The 19,893-nt window shown below is 37.6% G+C and overlaps 1 protein-coding gene across 1 annotated transcript; it reads right to left on the bottom strand.

Moving 5' to 3' along the window:
* Positions 1 to 52: 52 nt before the first annotated feature.
* Positions 53 to 17,133, bottom strand: LOC109069765 (rho-related GTP-binding protein RhoA-D). The gene is made up of 5 exons (XM_019086377.2): positions 16,975 to 17,133; positions 2,977 to 3,134; positions 2,320 to 2,440; positions 1,617 to 1,747; positions 53 to 627 (listed from the first exon to the last, which is right to left on the bottom strand). Exons 2-5 carry the CDS (start codon positions 3,130 to 3,132, stop codon positions 454 to 456), a joined length of 582 nt encoding a protein of 193 aa, XP_018941922.1. The 5' UTR covers positions 3,133 to 3,134; positions 16,975 to 17,133; the 3' UTR covers positions 53 to 453.
* Positions 17,134 to 19,893: the final 2,760 nt, after the last annotated feature.

Genomic DNA, 19,893 nt, shown 5'->3' with positions numbered 1-19,893 from the left:
CACACACACACACACACACACACACACAGACACAGAGAGTACAGGCTGGCAGTTTAAATGATTGATAAATGTATTTTTTCTATTTCTTTACTTAAATGACCGAGCATCATATACAGAGGCATAGAATAACTGTAAACCAGAACCGAAAAAGACAGAGAAGATTTATGTACAAATACAAAATTAATCATTCAGTATTTCTCCCAGAGAAGGAAGGAAGGTTATGCTGGTGAAATGAAGAGAGAAAAAAAAAAAGAGAAATATGGCAGGATGGAGAGGTTTTGGGTACTGACACACACTTTGGTTCCCTTATAAATATTTTTTGTCATCCACACCTGGATTGTGAGAAATGTGACACGCGATGGGTGGTGCAGGCTTTTCCTGGGGTCAGTAGCTGAAAGGTACATAGAGGTGTGTATGTGTGTGTGTGTGTGTGTGTATGTTGCAGTGTGTGGCTCATAACAGCAGGCAGCCGCCTCTCTTCTTGCGCTTGCGGACCTGCAGTGCCGCCCTGGTGGCCATCTCAAACACCTCCCGCACTCCGTCCTTCGTTTTAGCCGAACACTCTAAATATCCAAATGCACTGATCCTGTTAGCCATGTCACGGCCCTCCTCTGGTTTTACAGGTTCCTGAAACATACACATATATGATAAGAGGCAGAATTCTTTTAAAAAATACTTTCACTACTGTTCAAAAGTTAAGGGATAGAGAAATTGTTTTTAGAAGAAATAAATACTTTTTTTCTGCAAGTACACATTAAATTGATCAAAAGTGACATTAAAGACATTTACAAGGTTACAAAAGATTTCTATTTCAAATAAATTGTTAATTTTGAACTTTCTATTCATCAAAAAAATCCTGAAAAAAATGTATCACCGATATCACAAAATTATTATGCATTTTCAACATTGATAATAAAAAATTGTTTCTTGAGCACCAAATCAGCATATTAAAATGATTATGAATCATGTTACACTGAAGACTTGCACTGGCCTTGCACTGATTTCAAAGCAAAAGTAGCACATAAAACAGTAGAATACACTACAATAACAATTTTATACTGCACTACTGTAGTATGTGGAATGTCACATGGTTTACAATCTGCTACATTCTTATAGAGATAAAATCAAGGGTTGAGTTCAGTGAGCATTCCCAGACACTAACGACACTGCTAGCTCCCTTAAATGGTGCTTGAAGATCTATAGCCAAAACAGTTCCTTTCAACACAAAGCTTTGTGGGTAAAGGTAGATGTGCAATTTGGGAGAATATGATGGGTCATAATAGTGGAAATTGTGTAAACTGCATACCAAGTTCACATTAGCAAATTACTTGAAATCACATGAACATATATATCTAAAATTATTATTCTGACTAGTATGGAAGTTTCACTACTGCTTCTGCCTTACTCTTACAAAAACTCTTCAGTATGAAGCAATCCCTGAGGGCCGCTTTATCCCCACAGGAAACAGCTGCATTTCCATTTTCTTTTGTGGCTGTCAGAGACGGGAAGTGTCCTGTTTGTTAAGGCAAGGGCCAACAAAAGGCCTCGGCTGTCTCTCTACTTCAAGTTACCATGGCAACACCTGTTTAACACATGCACACATGCATCTGTCGCACCTGTTTCATCTTAATCAGCTCCCTGCGTGTGTGTTCATCATTCCGCAGATCCTTTTTATTGCCCACAAGGATGATGGGAACGTTGGGACAGAAATGTTTTACCTCTGGCGTCCATTTCTCTGGAATATTTTCTGAAAGAGACCAGGGAAAAAGTTATGAAACGTGACATCATTGTTAGATACTTTCAGAAATAATTTAATACAGTAAATTAAATTATAAATAATACAGTAAAAGAATGTGTATTCACAGTTTTTAATAAATTCTCTTAAATTTTACCTTGATGTAATCTTTACAAGTTTAATTACTGCCTCAATTAAATTTAAATGTAATATACATTTCTGTTGATAAAATTTTGTTTTAGTTATTAAAATTTGATAATTTAACGATTTAACAGTTAAAATAACATTTTTAACTGAAATTATTACATTTTTAAACATTTAAAATAACTTTTCTATTTTAGTATATCTTTTGATGTTCAAGAAACATTTATTATTATTACCAATGTTTACATTTTGTCATGTAAAATTTTTTAAAAAGTTGCGCTGCTGCTTAACATGTTTATGGAAAGGGAAATAATATCTCCTTATTGAATAAAAGCATTAATTTCTTTCAAAAAACAAAAACAAAAAATAAATAAATAAATAAATCAAAACAAAAATCTTACTGACTCCAAACCTCAATGTGTACGTGTGTAGTTAGGTACCTAAACTATCTGGACTGTCTATAGAGAAACACATCAGAATAACATCTGTGTCTGGATATGACAATGGCCTCAACCGATCATAGTCTTCCTGACCAGCTGTGTCCCATAGAGCCAACTCCACCTGAGAGAGAGAGAGAGAGAGAGAGAGAGAGAGAGAGAGAGAGAGAGAGAGAGAGAGAGAGAGAGAGAGAGAGATGCAGATACTTCAGTATTGTTTGTCAGCTGAAGGTGCGTGTCTGGACTTTGAGTGGCCAGAAATATAAAAACCATTTATAAACCTGAGGCTATTTAAAGAAATAACTGCAGTCCACACTGGACTAGTGGTGTAATGTGTGTCCTGGAGCATAAAGAAAATAGAATTCATTTTCTTTTCTATTGTTTGTTTAATCAAAGGTTCTGAAATCATATCTATCCCTAATCTAAATATTTTTTCCAATATTCATTTCAATATTGTGTGTACTCTGATTTAACTTCTCTCACAACATATCTATAGCATGTCTGTTCGGGATGGCCACAAATTTAGGCTAAAAATATGACAGGCTGCAGTAACACCCTATTCCCTCTCTCAAACAAACATACACACGGCCCATTCACAGTGCTTCTGTCCACAAAACGAAGAAGAAGCACTGTGTACAACTCTATTTCAGGATAACTGACCTGTTTGCTGTCCACCTCTATATCAGCGATGTAGTTTTCAAACACTGTAGGCACGTAGACCTCGGGGAACTGATCTTTACTGAACACAATCAGCAAGCAGGTTTTCCCACAGGCTCCATCTCCCACAATCACCAGCTTCTTACGGATAGCTGCCATCACTTCAGAAAGAGAGAGGAAGAGATTTTACCATAAGAAGCGGTTAAAATGAAAGAAAAAAAAAATAATCATTTTATGGATATTTTGTATTTGGATGTAAATAAAGACTCACTTGCAGTAGACTGACACTTATTACATAGCTATTTAACAAATAAACAATTAATGAAATAAAATTATTTAGTTTATTATTATTAGCTTAAATTGTAAATATTAGCTTACATGAATGAATGGAATCGTATAGAACAGCTTGAACTATATTTATTACTAAATAAATATTATATTAGCTAAGAAAGATAGTCCGTTACAAAAACCATAGCAAAAACCATAGTAAAATATCCAGTTTAGCAGTGATTCCATACAAACATTTAACAAATCAAAATTGTTCCAGAGAGCCACAAAATCCATCATAATAAGTGTCACAACAGTTCGTTTCACATGAATGAACCGCTGTGGTGTGAGACACAACACAATAGAGAGTAGCAGAAACTGTTCCAAGATCAATCCTCCATTTATGCAGAATCAGGAGGCCAAAATTCTGATCAAGGACCTAACTGACCCACAAAATGAACGACACACTGGAATGAAATGAGCACATTTTGTTCTAGGCCTTATTTGGAGCTTCTGGAGTTTTTGCATTCACACAGACAGAAACAAGGCCAGAGCATGAAAAGTATGGAAAAATACAGTAAGAGAAAGGAGGAGACTTTCCTGCCCCACCCTTTTCCTCCCTTTCCCACAATTTGGAGAACAAATAAGGACACAATGGCCCAAAAAACATCACAGCCAAATAACATACACTCACAGCCACACATTTTTCTTTAAATAATGCCAATACAACCAGCTGCCCACATTTAAGCAGGACACACACTATACGTCTGCCATACAGTATACACTGTACGTCTGCCCAGTGAACGGGGCTACATGATTTTGGCATCTGTGAGTGACAGCAGACTGAGACAAATTCAGAACATGTCAGACGTAGCACATAGATATATAGAAATTTATACTAACACATTTAAAACAAAGTTGGCATTTACCACCACAAGCACACCAGCAGGCCAACAAGCACAAAAACACTATTTTTGATATCCTTGCATCATAGTAATACCACAGTTCTGTGATACCAGTTTATTAAATGTCATTTTGGACAAGTACCATGGCAATACCAATTTAAGACATGTATTGTGGTTATATACTATGGTATTCTTTGAATTACCTTAAAGGGATAGTTCACCCAAAACAAATCCAAATTAAATCCTGCAGCTTGTGACGATACATTGATGTGTAAAGACACAAAACGATTGTTCTGTGCAAGAAACTGAACAGTATTTATATAGTTTTTTACCTCTGATTGACGCAATGTCCAAACTGTTAGAACACAAAATGGACCATTGACACTCGATCTACAATCTCAATTAGGAGTGTCAATGGTCCATTTGAGAGATAGGTGGCAGTAATGCAATCCGCCATAAAGCAAGAAGGCGGCGCCTGGCCACCTGCTGGAGATAACACGCATAGGAGGCCGCGCTCAGGATAAAGGTAAAAAAACGATATAAATACTGTTCAGTTTCTTGCACAGACCGATCGTTTTGTGTCTTTACACATCAATGTATCGTCACGATTTAATTTGGTTTTGTTTGTGGTTTTTTTTTATGTTTTATTTTATGTTTTATCCTATATTCAAGCCAATAATCACATCCACTTCCATTATAAGACTGATAGACTGCAATGGTTTGAGCTAAAAATCTTGGTTTGTGTTCTACTGAAGAAACAAAGTCCCCTACATTTTGGATGCCCTGGGGGTAAGCAGATAAACATCAAAGTTTCATTTTTGGGAGAACTATCCCTTAAAGGTACAATGTACCATAGATCAAAGTACTGTGGTATTACCATAAACTACTACTCTAAAGTTTGGGGTCAATATAAATAATCTTTTGAAAGGAAATAATACTTCTATTCAGCAAGATGAAATAAGTAAAAAAAAAAAAAAAAAAAAATTACACTGATACAAAAACATCTATTTCATTTTTTTTAACTGTCTATAAATCAGATAATCCTGAACAAATGTACCAGTTTCCACAAAAAAAAAAAAAAAAAAAAAAAAAAAAAAAAAAAAAAAAAAAATTGGCAGCCAAACTGCTTTTAATATTATTAATATTCTTGAAAACAAAATCAGATGCAGCATATTATAGAATGATTTCTGAAGTATCATGTAACTAAAAACTGGACTAATGGTTGTTGAAAATTTAGCCTGCCATCAAAGGAATACATTTAATTTTTACTGAATTTTTGATCAAATAAATTCCTGCTTGGTGAGAATATATTTCAAAAGATACTACCAAACTTTTGAAGTGTAGTGAATGTACCTTTAAAATACTTTTAGTAAGTCTTTACTTCAGTGTGTGTAAAGCGATGCACAAATTAATGAATGGCTCAACATTTTATTACTGTAGTTTCAAACTAATCATGACTGTGCAGCATCATAATGAGACATTTGGAATGGATGGTCACAGGAAGTTGTCAGCTGAGCCCAAATATTGAACTTCAAAAATCACAGGATGTGTTCTGAGAGAGAGAGAAAAGAACCAAAACAGGTCAGTGCTATTCCTGAATGTACGTCCCTGGAGAGAGAAATGCGTTCTTGGTGACGGCAGCCTGGTTTCTTACATGCACACACATTCATCTTTGCTTCCATTATCTCACAAACCCTTCAAACACACCCAGGTCTGCCCACTCTAATACCACTGGCTTTTTGAAACAGTTGAGAAGAGCTCGAAAATCTACAGAACTTGCATATCAATTCACTGAAAAGTTTAGTTGAACAATTTTTTTTTTTTTTTGGAGATGCAAAAATCTGTTTTATTTCATACTGGGAATTTTCCACAGTGCTTTCTCTGGGAATGCTGTCCCATCTCTGAGGTCACAATGAGGAAACACCTCCTCAACCTCTGGTTGCAGGATTAGGAGCAGCTCACTTCCTGTTCTGAAAACTCCCTTCCTGTTCACACACAAGCTCCAAAAAAACTATTATATTTGTTAAATTAAGAGATTGCAGCCCTCATAAATCACACAGCTGCATCTGAGAGTAAAACACTGTTAAACCAAAGCAGCGTCTTTTTAATATGTTTTATACTATCAAAGTATTTATTAATAATTTGAGTTAGCTTTTATACATTCAGTTTTCATTATTTTATTTTATTTCAGCTTTGTTTCAATTAATGTAAACTTTTTTAAATTTTAGATTTAGTAAACAATAACTACAGTGAGTGTCTGACACTGATTTTACTAGCTTTAGTCATCAAGGGAGGTGGTTTTTAAACAAATATCAATCACATCAATCTTAAAATGACGAGCTGTGTCAATCAATACAGGTAAGTGAGGATGTGGATTGTTTGTAGAATCGAAAAGTCAATTATGAAAATAGTTCTGCACAACCCTAACACCCACAGAATCAAAGACTAGTTGAGTCAAGCACTGCACTGAATCAGCAGGAGTTAATCAGAAGAAAATGAGTGGGTTTCATTATGATTGATAAGAATCTATTACAGCTCGATACAACCTGGATATGGAAAGTGAATTAGATTTAAATTGGATTCAGGAGGGGGTTTAGTCTTTCTGCTTCAAAGATTTCCATAAGGGAACATGGGATAATTGAGTCCAGTCCATCACGACAGCCTTCTTCCCTCCAAACCCACCATAGAAATGACACACACACACGCACACACACACACACACTCTCTCTCTCTCTCTCTCTCTCTAAACAGGGCCCTGGAGAGCGTTTTGGGGTGTGAAGTGAACGAACAGATACTTTAAATGCTTTCAATTGACCTTGAGCCACAAGAGCTGTGTAGTGAAGGATCTGTAATACAGCTGGCCACCATACTGTATATCCATGATAGATTTGCGACAGTTTGGCTGGTGATAACAAATTAAGCAACACCGAGAACTTCTAATGTGCTTTTAATTTGGCCATTAAGCTTCCTGAAGTGTCAATAAACTAGTTTCTAGTTCCCTCTGTCTCCCAGGAATGTGAGCATAGCTTTAAATGGAGGTGGTGAATTTGTCTCAATCATTGCCAAAAATCAAAAACTGTCAATCATTTATGCATATCATAGGCTGCATTTATTTGATCTAAAATAGTTCGAAAACAGTAATAGAGTAATTGTAAAATTATCATTTATTTGAATTATACTGTAACCGGGCATAACCGTTTTTTTTTTTTTTTTTTTTTACTGTTACTTTTGATCAATTTAATGCATTCTTTTGGAACAGAACACATTTCTTAAAAAAAAAAAAAAAAAGAATAAAAGAAAAAAAGACTACTGACCCCAAACTTCCAAATGGTAGTGGAAAATCTACAGAAAAATACAATTACAGAAAATTAATAAATAAAAACAGGGAGAAAAAGATACACTGACATCAAAAGATATATTGTTAAAAGTCTATATTGCCCAGGCTGTGTGCTAGGGCGCGTCTCCTCCTGGCACTATCTCTATAAAGCCTGCAGTCATCTGTCAGTCTGCCTGGTCACTGAGGGGACACTGTAACGTTTGAACCGAGTAACTCTCCCTCTGTCTCTATCTTGCTCACACAAAGGCCTCAGACAGGTTGGGTACATGAGAATAATGAAATGGTGCTGAGTGATGCCCGCTGGCCTGATTCCTGAGTCCTTAGGAAGTAACGGCTGATGTGAGCACAGGCGAGAGTGTGTCTGGAGGATGATGTGAATATATGATGCCTGCAGTGGGAGCCGCAGTACTCAGAGCTCTGTGAAACATGTGTCTGAGCCTCATAGGCAAGTTGTAAAATCACTCTGCAGCACTCGGTCTCTGCCTAAAGCTCCAACCAACTTGCACAATGACCCTGTTTACTAGGGATAAGCAAAATGACTTTTCTAAATGAAATAGTTGGGTTAGCCGTCTGACCTGGAAATATGGCTGTTACGGTGGGAGATTTTCACTACATGATTATTGTGGTTTAAAGAATTCACGATACTGATATTACTGCGATATCTATAGAAATGTTAAAAAAATAAAATGGCATCAACCAAAATCATATTTAACTGTTTATTTTGGGTTTTTCTTTTTTTGAGAAATTAAATCACACTCAAAATATGGCAGAGACAGAGTATGTAACTGTGACTGTAACAAAAGTGCACAAAAATACCTTACTGTTAACATTTTCTGTAGAGTGTCTCGCTTTCATCTGTCATCTCCTCTGAAATGATTTTGTGTGGCATTGCTCACTACACAGTACATCATTGCAGCCTTCATTTTTCCATCTTATAACCGGTGTTAACCAGCGATAATAAGCAATATCCCCACCTACTATATTGAAATGTGTTATGTGTAGCACTAACATTATATCAATATTTCATTCTTTAAATATCACAATTATCGTCAATACCAGTATATTGTGACACCTCGAGACCTGTATAATTAAGCCCCCTTCACAAAGGAGGATAACTAATAACTATATTAGCATCCACACCAACAGCCGTTTTGACATAACATTTTTGCATTCAAAAACAGATTGACAGAGTACAACGATTGGCTGCCAATGTTTACATAATTTTTCAGCTGGAAAACTTGTTCCTATAGCGATTCCAGTGTTATCATTCATCTGTGTCATTATCACTCTAGGTGTGTTGTGGACTTCCCTGTTCTCACGGGTGAGTTTACGATGTATTTTTGCATTCAAAAACAGATTGACAGAGTACAACTGAACAGAATACATTTACCCTAAACGGGTGAGTTTACGATGTATTTTTGCATTCAAAAACAGATTGACAGAGTACAACTGAACAGAATACAGGTCTCCTATTTACAAATTATTGAGGGACTATTTTTTTTCCATATGCTTTGTTAAAACCGAAACACTTCTGGCAAACTAAACACACACACACACACACACACAAAGATAAACTAGTAAGTGATCAGAAATTGATGTTTAAGAATAAAAATTAAAGCACTGAGGGCAATGTACAATGAACAAAACACAATGAACCTTGATGTAACAACTGATCACATTATTTTCAGCAGGAATCTCATTGCTCTGTATGTATCCGAGGGAATTTCACTCAGTACGATTATGAACAGGTAAAGCAGATAAATCTCTCTCTCCAGGAAATCTGACTGGAGCTTCAATATACTCAAACCCACTGGAGCACATTAGAAATATTTAATGGGCTATAAGTATTTATTTAATAAGGTGAAGCTCTGCCATCAATTCACAGCTAATCTCACAATTAATGACCTGTAGAGATCATCAGGGGGTCCACTGGGCCTTTAAGACTGAGACACCTCACACAAACCCAGTGGAGCACACACTTATTCTTTTGCAACTGGATCAAAAGACACACAAATTAAAATGCAGGCAAAACTGAATTTAACCAGGAGGACTTTGGAAAGTACCTGCCGATTTGTGTCCTCAATGATCCTGTGAGGGGGTCAAACTCCAACCAAAAACTCACCGACTCCACATTTCTTATCTTTGTCTTACTCCCATTACTTTTTGATTGAACCACCAAACCACTTTCAGATAAGGAGCATCCCTTGATGTGGTTTTCTAGTAGGTGATGGTCTGAATCAGCCAACACAGCCACTGCAGATCCGGCAAAACAGCATCATAGTTTTATAAGTAAAACATTGCCAAGTTTGGTTTTATAAACATTGCCGCAAGTGTCAAAATTTTGGCAAGTTCCATGGGAGGATATCTAAAAAAGAGGATCCTTCAGTTTGTGTTGAGTATGTCATTATTCTTAACCTTCATAACCTAAAACCTGAATCACTTTTAGGGTTGTGCAATGTCTTCAAAATTGGCATCGGACGATGTCTACAGTGAAACATTGCGATGGACGATGACATCAGGGAAGGGGGTGGTGGGGTTGCTAACGGTTGCCTGTTACACTACAGTACATAAAATTTCACTTACCACATAAACAGAGTAAGGAGAGATCATTGAGGACAATGGTGAATGATTAACAGATCCTGAGCACCACTGACAAACATCTAATCTTTGTAAAAGGGGGTCACGATGTCAGCTCAACATCGTGATGTCTATCAGCCATCGGCAATGGACGATGGCATCGTCTATCGGCCCAACCCTAAATCACATCATCATAAAGAAGCTTCTGAAATCCTAAAAGTCTATTAGTGATAATACCTGCGTAAATACACAGTGAACTGTACACCCCTATGTGCCAATGACACTGAACACACAAAAAGACTGGAGAATATGGCTGGAAGTGTCAGGCAGGTACAGTTCACACAAAAATAAAACCTCTGTTATCATTTACGCACCTTGTTGTTCCAAACCTGTGTGTTTCTTTTTTTCTGAGGAACAAAGATGGTGATATTATGAAATCACTTTAAAATATCTTTTTTTGTGTTCCACAGAAGTCATACAGGTTTGGAACAACATGAGGGTAGGTAGAAAAATGTTTCTTTTTTTGCCTTACATATCCCTTTATTTCACAAAAATATCAGTAATATAGCTCAGAGTAGGGCTGCACGATTAATTGAACGCAATTGTCATACACATTTTATTAGTAAAGCTGGTTGTGTAATCAGCAGTAAATCATCATCACGTGCTTTCAGATGGAGCAGCATTTACTACACATAGCCATAGTTCACTGACAAGTTACGCAAAAAAAGAAAAAAAAAAAAAAAACACGATGATTTTATTGCGCGATTATGAAATTAAAGAAATCATTCGCGATAATGACAGCGGTGTGCATAGCTTCTCAGTGAACTACAGATCTGTGTCATAAATGCTGCTCCATCTGAAAACATGTGAAAATAAAACATTTAATAAAACAAAAAAAAATTTACTCAAAACTCACTTCATAACGTCAGTCGAGTGTTTGAAATAAATCCTTCTGTGAGATGATGTGGCCTTTTACACAGAATAAGGCACGCAACATATTTCATAGTATTTTAAGCAGTGATAAAGGCATTGCACTATAAATATACTTTATTTTAATGAAAATTATAATAATAATAATAACTCAGATAAAACATATATTGTCATAATCGTGTGTTTATTAGTCACATTGAATCAATAAAAGCAGTTAAATCTTCTGTTTGTCCAGCTACCACTATCAATAGTATCCACTCACTGCTATAGGCATTTCCTGGGTTTCTTCTGCGAGGTGTATTTGGAGTTTCAATTCGAGAGTGCCCTCTGGCCTTCGGATGGAGATTTACTGCTGATCACAGAACCGTGCTTCACTGAAAGATACGCATGACAATTGCAGCTTCTGTCGAATCACGATTTCGATTCCATTTCGATTTACTGTGCAGCCCTAGCTCACAGTGACTTACAGAAGGTGTAAACACACACAATAAAACAATAAATAAAGATGCTTATCTAAGAGCACACATTAACTAGTTTATTAATGCTGATCTAGGATCATTCTCAATTCTCTAATCCAACCTTGACTCGAAGCTAAAAACAGATGAGAGCTGTGCTGAGGTTAGTGTATGAAGGCTGTTGGGTGTCTGGACTTTTTGGAATCTGCACGCATGCTGGGCAGGTTAAGAATGTTTCAACTTAACTAGAGACGTTAACTTAAGAACTGTTGCGTTTGTGTTCAACATTAAACAGACAAATTATTCTCTAAATAATTTTTTTTTTGAAAATACTTCCTCATATCAAAGTAAGCAATTAATTTAAAAATATTCCTAAAAAAAGTGTGATTCTTCAGTGGTGTTTGTCATTGGTTGTGCTTTTAATGCATGTCATTTGCCTGGCAAACAAAAGTCTTGGAAGCTAAGGGTACTAAATCTCTGTAAAATAAAAAGATAACAGAGATTAAACCTAAGTTTATGATTTGATGTGTGGGATACTGAACATCAGCTACAGTCGTTTATCAGTGGTGTACACTTTTGTTGAAGCCATCAGCCTGCATTGTTTCAACTTATTTTTAAGTACTTATGGCATTTATTAGTGGAATTCCTGGTGAAAAACTACATTACCAATGATTCTGCAAAGAAATTTCCACCAGGTGGAGAATCATGCCAAAGAACTGCTCCCATGAGGCACTGAGAATGACATGATAATTAATAGGTATGTTAGACGAAGCGACGCTGTGCAGAACAATCGCTGTATGACATCAAAGTACCACGAGAGCAATTTGGAAGAATGAGGAGGCATCCGATGTCTAATCGCTCTTTCAGTACTGTGTTTTTAAGATCGAACACACCTAAATCCCTTCGTTATTAAACCATATAAACATTTTCAAATAAATGTACTTTAAATGGATAGTTTTATATTTATCCATTGTTTTTAATTTGTTTGTGTCATTTGTAATGCTTTTTAGGACTTGTATCTTTTTCTTCTTGCTCAAATTTCAAATACTTTTATGGTTAAAATCTAAGTTTGTAATGTTGTGATTCACCTTGGTTGTTTTAGTTCATGGCTTATAACTTTTCATAATATTCCCACATATCTGTCTACTTTGCAAAAACTGGAATGGTACGATTTCAGCCCGTTTAAAGTTTTTAACGATTTAACATTTTAATAAGACAAAATTAAGACAAATTATTGTTTTAGTCTGACTGAAATAAACAATGACTCTACATTAGCCACAACCACTCAATATTTAGTCTATCTTCAGCCACAATAATCAATAATTACTTCACACAAGCCGCAACAATCCCTAATTACCCTGCTCCTGTCACTAGGCATGTTTCCATTACAAATTTGTGCAAAACTTTGGCAATATTTTATAAACATTGATAAAAAAGTATTGCTAAATGACGGCGTTTCCATTAACCAATGTTATGCGACTAAAACGGAACCTTTTGCCTCTCGCGATAAGACGTGGCAACGGATTTTGGCTGTATTTAATCAAAGGAGGCGTATGCATGTATCTTTGCAGAAACGGCACAGAGAGCAACTTCAGAAATGTGCATGGAGCAGCTGTAATAAGCATTGAATAGAGTGCCCTCAATCAGCTTCAGTGGCCGTATCAGAGCCACACTGCACCTCAGACATGTGCAGTGTAAACTGTCTAAGCATAAATGGTAGAGAAAGCCCCTTATACTGAAGAGCGGCCATGTATTAAGTGTTTCTTGGAGGTTATAGCACATTTAAGAATGATCATATGATCATTCGCCATGTGACCTGTAAATGCGAAAAAAAAAAGAAAAAAAAACTTTCCATTGCAGTTTTGTGTGTTATTCATTATTTGCATTGCCTGAAAACCACCTCATGCGAGCATAACAACTTTTTTGTGATATATGGGCACCTACTGTGTGTATAGCAGTGTTGTTTTTTTGTGCAGTTTAATGTTTAATCACCTGTGTGAGATGTGACACTATGGGTGTGTGTTTGTGTGGAAAGCCAGATGAGGTATTTTACAAACCACTTGCTGAAGCACAGTCCCAGTGACACTTGTAGATTGCAACAGCTACACTTTTATCACGGGATTCATTGACCCCGAGGGTGATAGCCAATCAACAGCAAATGCCAGACACAAGCACACATCTGCCTCATGCTTCTGTGGAGCAGCAGCGGATCCTTAGATCGGATTCTCCACACGACAGAAGAGAGAAGAGCACAGAAGATTAAACTCTAATTTAAAGGCCTCGCTGATGTTTGGCTTCCTTATCACACTGAGAGAGGAAACACTTCCAGTGTATCACACACATCAAGGCAGGAAATCAGAAACAAATCTCTCACAACTTTAAATAAATTTCTTAAGCTCAATAGAAACAAAAATTTATATCACATTGTTGTAAATAATGATTTCTAGGCGGTGATTGTGTCTCTGATTTCAACTTCCAAAGAAAGAAAGAAAGAAAGAAAAAAGCCTCAGCATAGCAAAACAGAATGGACAGATTTCTCCAACCAAAAGGACAGAAAAAGCAGAAGGGTCTGACCTACTTGAATGTTTGTTCTTGTTCCTAGAGAGAGGGGGGAGTTGGAGAGGAGAAAAAGAGGGTGTCCTAATTAAAGACCGTCCTCTCTTCCTCCTCCTCTACTCTTTTTTTCCCTCTTTCTCACACGATCAGGTCACCATCAGAGAGAAAATGGACTGTAGCCCAGAGGGCGAACACTGACCTGAAAACAGCTTTCCATGGACAATCACTCAAAATCAGTGACAATGCACACTACAAACTGATCTTTAAGCAGTCAGAAAGTGAGCAAAAAGTAGCAGCTACTAGTTTGGACATGTCTGCTTCTCTATGTTTTTACAGTGAGTGGTGTCGTGTATTAAAACAAAAAAATCCAAAATTCTGAATACTCTCATTTCCGGCATAAAAAAATCTGTTTTCCTTTTCCAGCAGAACGACACATGGGAATCCAGCTGTATTAATGCTGACCTTTGAGAGATCAAGGGTTTTCAACCTAATTCAGTTCAAGGACCGCTTGGTGGTTAAAGAGACAAAGCAAGGAATCCAGTGGGGGACGGGATGCAAAAGAACCATGAGCCGGGATTTGAATTCAGGCTGATCAAAATGCAAATGTCCTGCAACTTTTTCATTATATAGCTATAGGCCCCATACTTTTGACACTTTTAACATTACATCTGGCCCCTTAGGGCAAGACAGACCTCACACTTCTAACTTATAAATACAGTGGTACAAAATAGATCTGAAGCTCATTAACAATCACTGTCCTTTATGATGGATCCAAGCGCTCCTCTACTTTACAAATGTCTGATACCACAGGAGCAGAAAACAGCCCAGAGGACAACAGTATACAGACGCACCTCCAGGACATCTACTTGATTTTAGCAAGCAAGAAACCACCCTTAAAAATATTCTGCTTATGTAAGATAAATGTAAACAAACAAACCTCCCAGTCTGTTAAACACATTTAATAATTCATTTTCAGATAAAACGTCAGTTCTGTTTTTATTATTTTGCAATTATTTAGCATGTGCAGTGTTTGCATCACTAATGTTATCTGTGGCTTACTGCCCACTAAAGCTCTGAAGGCTGCTTCCGAATCAAACCAGTGCGCCTCACTTTGATGTTTTGGACAGTGAGCTAAATAATGACCCAGATATAGACCTGCACCTCTCAGAGAGTGGTGTGGCAGTGGGCCCACACCTGTTGGCAATGCTGAGGTAGCACAACAGACGCAGCCTCCCAAGTGTGACTGGTATACTTAGACATTCTGATCAAGAGAGACTAATGTTTTTCAGACCCGCCACTCCTTTTCTGCGTCAGTTTATCACAGTCAAACTCATCAGATTAAAAAATGGTAAATAGATAAGCAGTGAGTCATGCTCTTTCAGTGTATACAGTGAATATTACAGTCCTCAATAGGCACAAAAAAAAATCTGTCTAGGTAGGCAGCTCAATACGTTTTGTGCCACAGCCATTGAGATCTGGAGAAGCAAACGTTGTCCTAACGTGGTGGTGGTCTTTTCAGAGAGAATAGCTAGGAAATTCCTGCTGAAATGTGGCCTCTTCCTTCCCAAACACAAATAGGGAGTCACTGCTTTAAACACAAACACCTGAATCATTCCTGTCTAACAAGTTTTTGAATGAACATTTAACTTTCAATAGCCTACAAAACAGACCATGACCAGCTGTTTCTGTCCAAAACATTGACTTGGGTCAATGACAAACAAGGAAATCCTGGATTACAGAAAGTTGTTTATATCTGTGGTGGTTTCAAACATTTTTCAAAAACATTGATTCTGTTTTCTAAATAAATAAATAAATAAATAAACTTAATTAATTAAAAACTCAGTTTTTAATTAAGTTTTCAAACATAATTATTCAAATAATTAATGTATATAATTAATTATTATTATAATTATTATAATGTATAGAAATAATTCATTTTATTAATATTTAATTTAAATATTGAAAAAAAAAATATCTTACAACAGAAACAATAATTTCAAATAATTACTCCAACATTTCCTTTCCTCAAAAAAAAAAAAAATAAATCCTAAGCCATTTTGTTTATCTTTTGTTTAGTTTCTTTTCGTTTACATGTCATACCACCAGCATCCATATAATGGACATTCGTGTCATGTGACGTCGACATGGCGGCGTTCAGGAGGCGACCTGCTCCGTGTCGAATAAATCATCTATTTTTTTTCGCTCGAAGACTTAAGTTTTCATCTCACGTAAGTGTACATTATAATCATATAACTTAAAAGTTGTGTAAAACTTTTGCCATTAATAAAAACTTAAGTGGCGATCTAACATATCCTTTTAAAAATAAATGACCATCACGTCATTGACCCAAAATTAATAAAAGAATAAGAAGAAGAAGAAGAAGAAGAAAAAAAAATAGTTTGGCATGAACGCGCGTCAGCGCACAAATGTGTAACGTGAACACGCACTACGCTGAAAGTTAGTTGCTCTATTTCGAGGCGCGGTCTTTCATCTTTAAGTTTCTTTAATGAACGCTAATCTTTGTGCCTTTATGAGCGTGTTACAGTGTAATGTTTGCGTTTCTAAACTGAACTACGACCTCGTTGAACTAGACACAACGATGTGAGGTGTTCAACAGGGGTGTTGCCTCACACTCCCAAGCCGAATCCATCTGAATCCAGTGCTGTGGTCAAAAACAAACCCTGCGATAACGAGCTGCGCATCAAAACAGGTGGTGACCACCGCGAAACACAACACAACTTCGTCGACGCCTTTGTCACTTAATAGATCACAGTCAGGTCTGTTGGTGCGTATGTTTTCCAGGATTTTTAAGAAACACGTCAAGTTGTTGAGCTTCATAAAAGACGCTTTTCTGAAGCCAACACCTACTTCTTTTCTGCCTGCAGAAGTGTTAAGCCGTGAAAGGGCTCTTGCTTTATCCACGATTTAATCAGAACTACTAAGAACCCTCAATGCTTTCAAACTAAACTCTTACCTTCTTATCAAACTGAAGTTTCAGAGCTGAAGGTTTCGTTTTTGCGTGGCGCAGTGTGTGTTCAAGTGTTTGGCTGGCCGTGTAGGAGTGGAGCGCTGCCGTTAGATCCTCCCATAGACCGTGGACAGGCGGCTGGAGGTCTCTATGCCCGATCGCTGTTCGCTCGAAGGGCGGAGCTGCCGGTTACAGCCGCGCCCCCAGCCGTTAAAATAGAATGACATCATTGGCGCGAGCGGCGGTATGGGGTTGAGGTGTGGGCGCAGTGCGAGCAGGACCAGTTGATTGAATTCCAAATGCACCATATGCAGTTCTGTATGGTCCCTGAACGAATCAGTCTTCTGAGTCGGATTTTGTAATAAAGCGATCGAACCAAAACCGGTCTGAATGATTCATTGACGAATCAGTCCAACTGTTTCTCAAATGACTCACCGGCTCATTGAACCGAGCTTATTTTAGAAGGTCCGATTCGCATAAGCTGTTTATTTGAATCGACCTGTCCCAAAGAACCGATTCGCGCAAATGAGTCGCTGTTTTCATCAGTGACTTTGAATCATATGCAGCGGTTTTTATACTAGTTGCAGCCATTAGATTTATTAGAATATAGAGCTATTGCACTGACATCAAACTTATGAAACGGATGGTTATGAACCTGTTGACGTATGTAATTGAGAGCAGAAACATTTTTTCAGCATGTCACTGGATTTTGAAAAGGGCAAATATTATGGATTCAATCCTGTGTTTGGAAGATGAAATTCGAAAGGCTCAAACTAGAGGTTTGAGTGGGAGTCCTTTTCGATGTAGAAAAAGCTTATGATATGTTGTGGAAAGAGGGGCTCATCCCTACCTAGCCTGTTACTTGCAAATGTTCGCTTGCTTCTAAACAAAGTGGATGAGATCCGCACCAGCGTTTCAATTCAAAGGGAGTACAGAGACTGTTGTGCCTTAATATTTACTGAAACGTGGCTAAATGTGGATATTCCAGACAATGCAATCTCTTTACAAACCCACTCCATATACCGGAGTGATCGGACAGTTGCCTCCGGTAAGAACTGCAAACATCTCTGCATCTCTGTCCAATGAGCTCAACCTCTTTTATGCACGTTTTGAAGCCCTGAACACAGAGCCCTGGACAAAACTGGAAGTGACTCCAAAATCCTAACTCACCTGGAAAATAAAGATAGCTATGCCAGACTGCTTTTCATTGTTTACAGTTCAGCATTCAACACTAGCATCCCCTCCAAACTCATAAAAAAGCTATATAACTTAGGCCTGCCTTCTACACTGTGTAACTGGATACTGAGCTTCCTCACCAGTAGACCTCAACATGTCCGCCTCGGAAAACACTCCTCCAGCACCATCACAATGAACACAGGCACTCCCCAGGGCTGTGTTCTCAGCCCGTTGCTGTACACTCTTTTCACTCATGACTGTGTTGCTAGCCATCCTAACAACATCTTCATAAAATTTGCAGATGACACCACAGTCATTGGCCTTATCACTAACAATGATGAGACCACATACAAGGAAAGAAGTGTCTGAACTGGTCACATGGTGTGAGGCTAACAATCTCACACTGAACATCAGCAAGACCAAGGAGATGGTTGTGGACATGAGGAGGAGTGAGTGTGTCTATCAGCCTCTGCTGATCAGTGATCAGAGATGCTGAGGTTGAGAGAGTGGGCAGCTGTCTAAGTTCCTGGGTGCACACATCTGTGAGGACCTACAATGGACAGTAAATACAAAGAAACTAGTAAGTAAGGCCAATCAAAGAATGTACTTCCTGAGGAGGCTAAGGAAATTTGGCATGTCATCACAGATTCTCCATAACTTCTACAGAAGCTCTGTGGAGAGCGTGTTAACTTGCTGCATTGCTGTGTGGTTTGGTAACAGCACAACACAGGATAGAAAGGCTTTACAGAGCGTGATAAATCTGGCCCGGAAAATCACAGGGACTGATCTCCCCTCACTACAGGACATATACAAAAAAAGGACCTGCAAATGGGCTTGCAACATCCTCAAGGACACCACCCATCCCATCCACAATTTCTTCACCCTCATGAAGTCTGGCAAGCGGTACCGGAGAACTGCGACCAGAACATCCAGACTCCAGAACCGTTTATACCCCCAGGCCATTAGACTGATAAATAGTCAAAACCCACTGCCACTTCCACCTGTATCATCAGTATAAACTCAGCCTGTTTAATGGCACTCTGCACTTTACCTGCTGGACCGTCTTACACTCATAACACATCTGACTGACAATTTAAACACTAGTCTTTACACTGACACTTTATCACCACTTGACACTTTACAATTTGTCACTTTATTGCTACTTGCACTGCACATTTATTCTGTGAAGAATTTTTTGACATTTTTTTTTCTAATTAGCATACGGGTTCTCTTTTCCTTTTCTTTCTCTGTCATCACTTTCTTTTTTAAGCTATTATTATTTATATTTTTACTTTACTGTATTTTCTATATTTTTTACATACTTTGTATTGCCTGTGTAAGATATATTTGTTCCCATTATACCCTGTCATTCTCGAGAGGAGTAAGCAAAGTAAGAATTTCATTGTACTGTAGTACATATGACAATAAAGTCCTGAATCTTGAATCTTTTTGCACTGTTTTGTTAACGACAAAGAGAATATGCATAAAAAAAACTTTGCGAAAATTGCTGTCTACAGCCTGTTTCCATCCAACTGACCTTTTACCAATAAAATGGTGTGCGTGATGACGTCATCCCTAAAAAAACAAAACAATTATTGCATACATTTTGGTGTATCGCAGCCTTCTAAAGCACAATCACGGTAACAAATATAGGGCATAATAACACGTGTGATATCAATTATGGGCCAAAATGACCTCCTGGGTACCTGTCTCAGCATCACTTCAGCATGTAGTACTGGAATTTTGCAA

Source organism: Cyprinus carpio, chromosome A8, assembly GCF_018340385.1.
Source record: "Cyprinus carpio isolate SPL01 chromosome A8, ASM1834038v1, whole genome shotgun sequence".
NCBI classification, from domain to species: domain Eukaryota; kingdom Metazoa; phylum Chordata; class Actinopteri; order Cypriniformes; family Cyprinidae; genus Cyprinus; species Cyprinus carpio.
The sequence above is the reverse complement of the archived record's forward strand: the minus strand, read 5'-3'. Positions and strand labels throughout refer to the sequence as shown.

Bases quoted from the DNA above. Each gene is read 5' to 3' on its own strand.
- LOC109069765 (XM_019086377.2), bottom strand. From the start codon at position 3,132: ATGGCAGCTATCCGTAAGAAGCTGGTGATTGTGGGAGATGGAGCCTGT. The intron at 2,441-2,976 runs GTCAGTTATCCT...TCTCTCTCTCAG, and splicing joins TAGAGGTGGACAGCAAACAG to GTGGAGTTGGCTCTATGGGA. The intron at 628-1,616 runs GTGCGACAGATG...TGTATGTTTCAG, and splicing joins AGCTGATTAAGATGAAACAG to GAACCTGTAAAACCAGAGGA.